An 11,034-nucleotide genomic window follows, 5' to 3' on the forward strand; every position below is an offset into this window, starting at 1 on the left:
GGGAGGTGCCTGACAGGGACACTTGATGCAGAGCCCAGGGGATGAGGGGCAGGAGAGGATGTGGCTGCAGGACACAGGTGAAGGCAGGGGCGGGTCCCAGCACCCGGCTGGACGTGGGCAGATGGATGGTGCTCCTGGGTTGGCTGCCTGACACTGGCTGCTTGGCCAGTGGCCAGATGGCTAGCTGGCTGCTTGAACGCATGGAGAGCTCGTTGGCTGGTTGGCCAGAGAGTTGCCCAGTTGGCTACCTGCACAGCAAGGCTGGTGGGCAAGTGACTTGCCAGCTGGCTGGTTGGTTTGAAGGCCAACTAGATGGCTGGGTGGCCAGCGAGCCGGGCAATGGGCTGGCTGGGTGGCAGATGGCTAGCTGGTTGGCTGGCTGGCTACTGGGCTGGCCAGTTGGCTGGTCAGATGGGTGGTGGGCTGAGTGGTTGGGTGGCCAGTTGGCTACCTGGCTGGGTGACCACCAGGCTGGTTGGCTGGCCAGTTGCCCCAGGGCCTTGCTGGCTGGCCGTTGGCACACTGCCTGGCTCGCTGGCCAAGCCCAGCCCTGCCGCAGGGCCAGGGATGTCCCAGCACCTCCCAGCCCAACGCCTGGTACCATCCCTGGCACAACGCCCAACCCTGGTGGGGGGGACAAGGAGGGGGTGACACATCCCCCCGCAGCCCTGTCCCCGTCCTGCTGCCTCTCATTACGGACACGGCAGGGACCCGGCCCCCTCACACCCTCCCGCTGCGCAGCAATTAAGGGCTGCCAACACCGCTAATTAATGAGAGCCGGGCCGGTGAGTGACGGGAAAGGGCTGCTCACTGGCGCAGGGCGGGCGAGGCTGGGCTGGGCTGGGGGACACATCCCCCCCCCAAGGGGGACATGGGGTCAGGAGGAGCGGGGACTTGGGCTGCGGGTCCCACGGGCGGTGGGGACCGGGTGTGACACTGCCAGGGGTGCGCAGTGACACCGGTGACAGCTCGCAGGATGTGTGTAGGGTGGCACCGGGGGGGGGGTATCCTGCGCAGTGACGGTGACACTGGGTGACATGCTGTGGGCCGTGCAGTGCTGGGTGATACACTGCGGGACGGCAGTGACGGTGACACTGGGTGACACGCCGTGGGCCACGCGGTGACATCGCGCTACGTGACATCCCGTGCACCAGGCGCTGACGGTGACTCTGTGTGACAACCCACGGGAGCTGCAGTGACACTGCGTGGCAGCCGGCGGCCCCGCGGTGACAGTGACACCCTGTGCACTGCGCAGTGACAGTGACACCATGTGACACCCCGGGGAGCGACGGCGACGCTGTGCGATACCGCAGGGCCGCGCGGAGCAACGTGTGACACGAGTGGGACCGCGCGACGCCCGCGGGGCTGTGCGGTGACAGTGACACCGTGCCACACCCCAGGGACCACGCAGGGATGGTGACACCTGTGACACCAATGCCATATGGTGACAAGAGTGGCGCCGGTGCCATGTGGTAACACTATGCCCATCCCTGGCTACTGGGGCCCCCACCCAGGGCCAGTCCCCAGCGTGGGGGGACAGGCTGGGCTGGGGGGTGACTGCCAGCTCCAGGCCCTGCCCAGCGAGCGCCCAGGGTGGGTGCCAAGGAAGGGGCACCCCAGGGAAGGGGTGCTCAGAGCAGGGGGTGCTTGGGGGAAGGTGGGGGGTGGAGGGAGGGGCGGTTTGTGTCAGGAGCCCCTGCCAGCCGCAGCCTCATTGATCCACCTGCCAATTTGCAGCAGTTAAATATTTGGCTTGTGCGGGGCCGCGCTCGCTGCTCAAACAGCCCCCGGCCGGGGGGCCCACGGGACCCCACGGGCCACAGCGAGTGGCTGCTCCAGACGCTGCCTGATCGATGGTGGGAGGCACAGGGAGCTGCCTCAGCCCAGAGTGTGGGGCTGTGGGGGGCTGTGGAACACAGCAAAGCACCCTCAGGCCTCTGCCGGCACCCACACGTTGAGGTGGCATCAGTGTCATGAGTGTGGGGTCTCAGCTGGGGTGTCTCCCCAGCGGGATACAGGCTGCCCACCATGGCCATCGATGGAGCCACTGATGCCACCCAGCAGCCCGTGGAGCAGAGCCATCTGTCCCTGTCACCATCCCCAGTGGGGCACAGCTGCGGGCTGAGCCACCACCGTGGGTGCTGGGAGTCCCACAGCTCATCCCGGAGGGGGTTTGGCTGGGGGTGGCCCTGGGTGCCACACAGCACCCTGGGCAAGGACTCAGTGACCAGAGCCCTTCCCAGGACACACAGCCCACCCCAGGACCTCAACCCCCAGGGCACCCAGCCCCCCCAAACCAGTGCCCCCCCCAAAAAAAACCTCCCACCCCAGCCCCAGCCAGCACCGCGGGGAGCCCTGTGCCTCTCCGGCCCCCTGAAACCGCTCCTTCCCTGGGCCCTGCTAAACTCGTTAGCGCTGGCAAACGTCAGCAGGGCAGGAGCGAAGCGCCAAATGCGATTAGGGTGCCCGTCTCGCTTCGTGCTCCCCCTCCCGGCCTCATCGCAGCCCCATTTATCGCGGAGGCGGCGAGCCGGGGGGAGGAAGGCAATCAGCGCTTATCTCGGGCTGCGAGCGGCCTGCTCCAGCCCTGATTTATGGCTGGCTGCGAGGGACTCCCGGCATCACCGCTGCAATTAAGGGAGCAGTAGAAAGCAGGGGAGGGGGGTGGTGGTGGGGTTATGGCTCATGCATGGTGTTGTTGCCCGCCCCCCCCTCCTCGCCCCGAGTGCTGGGTGAAGAGTTGGGGTACCCAGGGTGTGCACCCCAGCATGGGGGTGTGCTCCTGGGGCTGCAGCTGCAGAGAGACTGTGGGGTCTGGCCCAGGGAGATGCAGGACCGTGAGTGGGGTCAGAGCCCAAGTATCCTGGAGGATCCCAGAGGATCCCCCCTGTGCAGGCAGGAGGTGGGGGGCAGAGGCTGGAGAGGGGTGCAGAGGCTGGCAACAGTCCTTAACCCAAAACACCAAGACCACATAAAACCACAGCAGGTCCTAAGGTCGCATCCCCAAACTGGTGGGGTGCTGGGAGCCCCCACGGAGCCATCCTCACTCCCCCCCCCACCCCCAGCTAAACTCACGCAGGGGCTGCTGCTCCGAGCAGCGCCCTGGGGACCAGTTCAGGTCTGGATACTGGGGAAAGAAGCCCAAGCGCTCTCATCAGCTCTGCTGGTGAACTTTACCGAGCGCAGCCGTGCCCCGGCTCAGGAACGCCCTGGGAACGGGCAGGAAAGAGCAGCGAGCAGCGGCCGCGGGGCCGCAGGGAGCCGGCGCTTTATTAAACCAACGGAAAGAGCCGGCACCGCCTCGCCCGGCCCCGTGTTCCCCCCCCTGCAGGGAAAGAGCCGCTGAAGGGAAACTCAAAACAGCAGTAAATGAGGCTCAGCGAGGCAGGACCTTGGGCTGAGCCTGCTCCGGGGGTGTACGAGATCCTCGGATCCGAGGGGCACCCGTGAGCAAAGGAGGAGAGGGCAGGAGGGAGGGTGAGCAGCCAGTTGAGCACCTAATCCCTGTGAAACGGGGTGCTGCCTGTCCTCCCCCAGGCAGATTGAATGTGTTTCCATTAAATCAATGGGAAAAAAAGGGAAAATCCTGGTTGGAATTCAGATTAGGTGAGGATCCGAGCTAGGATGGGATCGATCCAGGGATACCCTCCTGCCCTCTCCTCGTGGGTAAACAGCCAGTTGAGCACCTAATCCCCATGAAACGGGGTGCTGCCTGTCCTCCCCCAGGCAGATTGAATGTGTTTCCATTAAATCAATGGGGAAAAAACGGAAAATCCTGGTTGGAATTCAGATTAGGTGAGGATCCGAGCTAGGAGGGGATCGACCCAGGGACACCCACGAGCAGAAGGAGGATGTGAGAGGCCACCGACCCCCACAGCAGCAAGATTGTCCCAGGAGACATTCAAGCTCCTAAATCCACGCAGACAACAGGGGGACATGAATGGGAAGAGCAACAGGGGATAAGAAGGGTCTCAGCCCCTCTTGGGGTGACAGGAGTGGTCCCATCCCACAGGCACAGCTGGTGGTCAGGCACCTCAGCAGGGAGAACAAGGAGACAACAACCAAAACCCGGTCTGTTCACCTTGGGAAGCTGCAAGGAGACGCCTGGGCCCCGCTGTCTGCATTCAGCTGGCAGAGCTCATTAGCAGAGGCAGCCTTTCGCTGCCCTTTTCAAACCTGGAAATTCAGGCCTCTTCCATGACAAAAAAAAAAGAAAAGGTGAATTAAGAGATGAGATGCTGGAGGAGGAGGTACACCAACCCTCCCAGCCCGGCTACCAGCGTGCCCGCCGCCAGCCGTGCCCAAAGGAAATGCAGGGAGTCCTCAAGGTGGGTGTGCAGCTGGAGGACCTGGCGCTGGGTGTTCTCCCTGTCCCCAGAGTTGTCGATGATGTGAGTGGCTAATTTGCACTTCTCACCCAGTGGCAGTTGAGCAGCGATGCGAGCTTCGGCCTCAGCCTGCGACAGCCCGTTCCTCTTCATCAGCCGGGAGAGCTGCGTCGGCGGGTCGCTGCCGGGATGGGAGGGTGGTATACTCAGGTGGGGGGATGGGATGAGGGGGTTCACACAAAGTGGGGAAAAGACAGGGTAAAGGGTGGGAGAGAGATGCTCTTCACTTCATCCTCCCTGCTTTGTGCATCCCACGCTCAGAGCGGTGAAGCCAACACTGCCCGGGCTGACCCCGCTGAGTGTTTTTGGCATTCCCCCAACCCCTGCCCCAGCACACAGAATGGAGGTTGTGGAAAGCCCAAAGACAGAGATTTTCCCCCCTCCTAGGATGGAGCCAGGTTTCAGGAAAACCTCCATAAGAACCCCCTTCTGAACCAGGATACAGGAAGGATATTGTCAAAAGGCTTTGCACCAAGACGGAAGCTAAATCCTCGTGTCCCGTCATGTCCCTCCCGCTCTGGTGAGGATTTAGCTCAGGCTCTGGGAGAGTTTGGATTATCCAGGTCCTTGTGGTTCACACAGCACTTACCAATAAACCAGGACTGTGTATTTCATGAACTTGGTCAATCTGTTGGTCTCAAAGAGCAGAGGGATGTCAAGGATCACGTAGCGGTAGCCTGCAAATAGAACAACCCCCCCCAAAAAAGGGACAGTGTTACTCTGATTCTCAAATCCTTCAGTGCTGCATGTTCATTGTGGCCACTGCTGCTCCAGCAAGGACAGCAGAGAGTTCTAGCAGAGAGGAGAGCAGAGCCTGCTCACCCTCCTCCCTCTCAGAGAGAGGAAACGGTTTCAGTCCAAGTTTCAGGAGGAAAAAAATAAACCCAACACAAGAAGAGAAAAAAAAACACCAACCACCCAAATTCCCCCCCAAACAAACCCTAACCCAGATGATCTCAGACCAAAGGTGAAGCTGGAGAAATATAATGAGGAGCTGAAACGAGAAGCTCAAATGAAAGTGCCTGTGCCTGGCTGGCGAGAGCGGCAGCCGCGCCGTCGGTGTCGGCCTCTCGAGGGGAGCGCTGCCCACAGCAGAATTTGCTCTTCTCTCTTTCATACATCCAAGACGTCATCACCAGGCTGCAGTGGTCTGAGCTGATGTTTCCCAGCTCCATTTTCTTCCCTTTTTGGAAAGCTTGGGCTAACCAGTTTCATTTTTTTCTAGAGGGGAGCAAGGAAATCCTTGCAGATGTCTCAGAGCTGTGATGCTGAAATACGGGGGTGCCTCCAGGCACGGCCCTGACACCCCAGAGCTCCCCCAAACTGGCCAAGTTTGGTTTAAAAGTGCTGTCAGCACATGGAGCAGACAGCAGTAGAGAGCCCATAGCAGCCAGTCGCTGTCCTTCTGCACCCCACCGCCCACCCTGGCCCCCCACCCTGTGTGAGTGCCAAGCCCGCTGGCAGGCAGCAGCGTTTGGGGACGGGGGTATGTGTGGAGGGGACAGCTGCATGTCACAGCCTCACTCCCCTGGCTGCATCCCAACCACAGGGACACCTCTGGTTTTACTGGTGTCCCCTGTTTTATAACCCAGCCCCCCCCTAACTAACCTGGCCAGGGCATTAAAACCCTTGACAAAGACATCACCATCCAACCAGCCACCATTTTAGCGGCACGTCCGCCCAGAGAGGCTTCTCACTGCCCTACAGTTTGATCGATCAGAGCTTTCCTTACACAGTGATCCTCAGAGACAACATCCAGCTATCTCAAATCATTAAAACCTGACTAATGAGGACAAAGCAGCCTGCTGAAGACACCCGGCGCTCTCGCCGAGGGGCGGGACAGCATCCGCCTCTCCAGTCTGCAGCCCCAGGTTCAAGATTCCAGCTCTAGCTCCTGGCTTTCCTGCCTGTTGCTGCCTTTGTGCTTCCTCCTCCTCCTCCTCTTCGCCCTGCAGCGCAGCACAAGCCCTCACAGCCACCCCAGCCCAGGCCTATTCAGCTGTCACAGGGCTCAGCTTTGATAAGCTCTGCCAAAACCAGACCGACTCTATTAAGACATCCTTCTGTCTACACGGAGACCTCCAAACCAGCTGGTGATCTTATCTGGCATTTGATGAGACCCAGTTTGACAGCTGTATTTGTTATATTTATCAGGGGGAAAAGCTGGACTTGGGAGCCCACAGCTGTCAGCCCATTTCTCACCTTATCGAGACTAAAAGGGCTCTGCTGCTTTCATTGAAAGCCAGAGAGGTTGGGGGCTGGGAGGAGTATTTGGCCGTTTCAGAAGGTATGACATTATCCAGCAAGTCATCTCACAAGAGGCCTCACAAAGCTTTTCTCAGGCCTTACTTTAAACCACAGAAGGTGGTGAAGGGCAGCAGTGAAAGGCAGGGAGGAATCCTCCCAACGCCAACGCGAAAGGGCGCCGCTGGCAGAGCACAAAGGCTTGTTGCTCAGCGTTGGTTCCCCTTCTTTGTCCCCTCTCCCCACTTTAGGCAGAGCAAGCAGGGACAGCTCCCAGGACACAGCCTCTTACCTAGCACAAAGTACTTCAAGATCTGCTTCAGCATCTCCTTCTGGATCTCGGGGTGGGTGATGGAGTTCAGCAGCTGCCGTTTCTCCGGCTGGGAGAAGATGATGTTTCCTAGAGCCTCCCGATTTATTTCACCACTCTCCAAGAGGATCTCGGTGCCAAAGCAACACACTATCTGCTGATAGGCCTTGGAGTGGGGCTGCACCACTGAGAACATCAAACAGCTGGAGGTTAGAGCCCGTCCTACGGCACACTCGGTGTTTGCATCAGCGATCGGCCTCAAATGAGTTGTATTCATTAACTAACCCAGCTCATTCTCCTCAGTGGGCAGCACATCTGCCTGCCAGCACACACTGAAGCCAGCTCAGGGCTGCAGCCTGGCAGACACCTGGCACTGGGGCTGCAGGAAAGCCGTCTGCAAAAAGAAACAAGGTAATAAACCAAGAGCCAAGCTCAGCCCAAGGTCCCTTTGAGAGCTGCCACCCCAGAGATCGAAGCATCCCGCAGCCATTAATTCAGCGCCACAACCCTCCCTCTCCTGTGTGCTGCTGCTCAGGGTCAGGAGTCAGCAGGGTGGGCAGGAGGACAGGCTGAAGGCACAGGGAGGAAGGGGGCTGAGCCGATTCCTGCTGCCTCCAGCACGAGGAGTCGAGCAGGGAGATACTAAAGGGACCGGGATCGGTGATGGGTTTATTTCAGCTGGGAACTTCAGTGCTGGGTGAACACAGCCTGGCTGCTCCAAGCTGCCTCCAGCTGCTGCTGAGGTGATTTGGGTTTTTTTTTTTACTGTTCTTTCACCAAATTCTTGAGGAGAATGGACCACCCAAACCTTCCAGGAGACCAATTCCCAGCAGGTACCTGCAGGGATTCTGACGTTACACGAGCATCTCATTTTAAAGCCACCAAAAAAGAACCACCAACAAAGAGGATGCAGTAATAAAACCATAATTAAGATCAAGCTGAGGCTAACCAGGGAGTGCAACAGAGCATCTATAATTTCCCCTCCAAAATCCAGGTATATTGCTGCAGGTTGTAACCTCAGACCAACCTAATAAAAGTCTTTAAGCCCAATTTCTTCCTCCTGTGGAATTTCACACCGAGGTAGTTTCAGGATGGGTGAAATCCATCTAGTGAACAAACACAAATAAAGGAGGAATTGGGAGAAAAAAAGGAAGTGATTGGTAGAGAAACTGATGCTGAGTATCTGTTGTGTTTTCCTATCATCTCTGAGGGCTTTTAGCACCTCCAGGAGAATTACAGTGCAATAAACTGTTAAGAGCATCGCAGCTTTGAGTGGTTACACCAGAAGTTCTTCCCCAAATAGAGAAGCTCAGGCACTTCAAAATGACACTGGTTGCACTGCTGCTCAGCTGCAGACCTGAAACCTTCTGCATACAAAATCAGGAGCCCTTCCCAGAGTGAGTGCTGCTCTCCTCCTGTTCCCAGAGGTGCAGAGGGATTAACATCATGCAGGTGATCGGGGAGAGGGGTGCCTGCTGAGGCAACAGATTGGGATTGCTGGGTCTCTGCTGTAGCCAGGACAGCACATTTCTCAAGCACAGATCAAATTCCCTCTGATTTGGGATATTTGGAGGCTTTTTTCCCTCCTCTCAGAGCACGCTGAGGTCATTTACAACCCAGCAACATCCAGCACAGAGGGAAATTCTCTTGCAGTAGGTCAGCGATCCCACTTCAAACGTTCCAGGATGGGTGTCCTGGGGAACATCAGCTCACTGAAGGAACCTGCTTTATCTTTATTTTGCCACAAGTTGGCTTTGAAAGCCAGGAAGCATTTGCCCTCCAGGAGAGGGAACCTGAGGGCGTGATCTCCCCGCAGCGTTTGTTATTAGGACGAGATGGTTTTTTTTTTCTTTATTAAAAATATATCCCAGTTCCAATCCCCCTGAGACAGCAGCTCCTCGGCAGGGGAGGGAAACGCTTCTCTCACGTACCCAGAGCACCACCTGCTGTCTGCGCTCCGAGGGAACCTCGGGGAGGAAGAGCAGCGATGTAAAAACTCACCCTCTCTGGCAATAACATCGGCATCAATCACGGCACAGCCCAGGTCCCGCAGTACGGCCACCACCGTGCTCTTCCCTGTCGCGATTCCACCCGACAGCCCGACCAGGAACATCGTGCTCTGAAATGGAAAGAAAAGAGCTTGAAGACACATCAGGACAGGGCTGGTTTGGTCATGCTGGGCACGGTAAAATGTTTCTCCCAAACAGGCAACTCCATTCCAAGGTCGTTTTCACACGTTCTCAGGGCAGCACCAAGGTATCAGCAGGATTCTGGCACCCCTCAGAGCTGGGTACCCCTGTTTTACAGCTCAGAGGGGGGTTAAATGAGGCTTCCCCAGATTCCAGTAACCTGGATGTGTGACTCAAGCCAACCAGGTTACCTGCAGCTCCATGCACCGCGCTCCCCTTGAGCAACAGTCTTACCTACAGCACCCTAAATCTGGGGACACTTCCAGAGGGGTGACCCAGGATCAGTGACAGAGGGGAAGAATTCAGGTATCTCAGCCTGGCTGGAGAAACAGAAGGGCTGAGAGGGAGATCCCTGCCTGATCTCCACAGCATAAGAGGAGATCATAGAATCATAGAATCACAGAATGGCATGGGTTGGAAGGGACCCCAAGGGTCACAGAGCTCCAACCCCCCGCCACAGGCAGGGACACCAACCTCCAGGCCTGGAGCTACACAAGGCTGCCCAGGGCCCCATCCAACCTGGCCTTGAACACCCCCAGGGATGGGGCACCCACCCCCTCTCTGGGCAGCCTGTTCCAGCCCCTCACCACTCTCTCTGTAAAGAACTTCCCGCTAATATCTCATCTAACCCTTCCCTCCTCCAGCTTCACTCCATCCCCCTTGTCCTGCCAGTCTCTGCCCTTGAACAAGCTGATTCCCCTCCTGTTCCTCTGCCCCCTTCAGGGACTGGAAGGCTGCAATGAGGTCCCCCCACAGCCTTCTCTTCTCCAGGCTGAACAAGCCCAGTTCCCTCAGCCTCTCTTTGTAGGGCAGGTGCTCCAGCCCTCTGATCATCCTTGTGGCTCCTCTGAACCCTCTCCAACAGTCCCACATCCTTCTTATATTGGGGGCCCCAGCTCTGGACACAGGACTCCAGCTGGGGCCTCACAAGGTGACCTCTGACACAATCAGGACACACAGCACACAGGCCAGTGAGTAAATTGTATCCCTGTGCTGCCAGCACAGACATGGGCAGCCCAATGAACACAAGGAAACCCAGCTCTGAGCAGCAAACCTGTGGCTGTTAGCTGCCAAACACAGTGCTCAGCACAGAGCCTGTGTTTGCCACCAGCCCTGGGGCTGCGAGCGCTGCGGTAACCCCCGGCCAGGCTGCAGCACACAACTCCTTCCATAGCTGCTGCACTGAGATCTCTCCCTGCTCAACCCAAAACCTGCAACCCCCTCCCCCTAAATCTCACTTGCACCCACTCACCAAAAGGCTCAGAGACACAGAGGCAGCTCCAGACAGCAGAGTGTAATCCTGCAAGGTGGGGATCTGCAGCCCCAAAAAGGCACCAGCCGTGGCAGGCTGGGAAGCACGAGTCCTGCTGTGGCACTGGGTCCAGCACTGGCTTTGTGCTGTCCTGCCAACTCCCCAAGGACAGAGCCTCCAACTTTGCTGTCACCCTTGTCAAGCATAATGCCCCCAGCACAGGTGACTCTGAAGCTCCCAAGTCCCAGCTCCTGGCTGTTGCCATTTGCATCCAAGAACAAACTGGCTTGGTCACCTTTGGCCAGGAGCTTATAGACACCCCTCAGCTTCCTTGGGTGCAGAGGAAGGGAGGCTCAGCTCCCACTGCCTCTCCTGGTGAGCCACATGCCCCAAAACCCAACAACCTCACTACCAGTCACTCTGCTTTACCCTCTTTCTAGCATTACACCTCCCTCCAGACCCTGCATCCACCAGCCCTACAAAACCCCAGGCATAGAGGAACCAGGTACCTACTGGTGGCACCAACACTGATTCACACCCACAGGCAGGGATCAGGAACAGAAGAGCTGGAGATGGGTGAGGACACAGCACCACATCCCTTTTGGCTAGGAGAAAACAAACCCCAAACCCTCCTGTCATAACTCAGCCCTA

At 57.9% G+C, this 11,034-nt stretch overlaps 1 protein-coding gene across 1 annotated transcript; it reads right to left on the bottom strand.

The window, feature by feature from the left end:
* Positions 1–3,673: 3,673 nt before the first annotated feature.
* DCAKD (dephospho-CoA kinase domain containing) lies at positions 3,674–9,334 on the bottom strand (the record flags this gene model as incomplete). Its single annotated transcript, XM_084275417.1, has 5 exons — positions 3,674–4,509; positions 4,978–5,065; positions 6,925–7,128; positions 8,944–9,061; positions 9,323–9,334. The coding sequence occupies 5 exons, from the start codon at positions 9,332–9,334 to the stop codon at positions 4,224–4,226; spliced, it is 708 nt and encodes a 235-aa protein (XP_084131543.1). The 3' UTR covers positions 3,674–4,223.
* Between the last annotated feature and the right edge of the window lie 1,700 nt (positions 9,335–11,034).

Source organism: Gallinula chloropus (genome assembly GCF_964237585.1).
Source record: "Gallinula chloropus genome assembly, chromosome: 26".
Taxonomy (NCBI): domain Eukaryota; kingdom Metazoa; phylum Chordata; class Aves; order Gruiformes; family Rallidae; genus Gallinula; species Gallinula chloropus.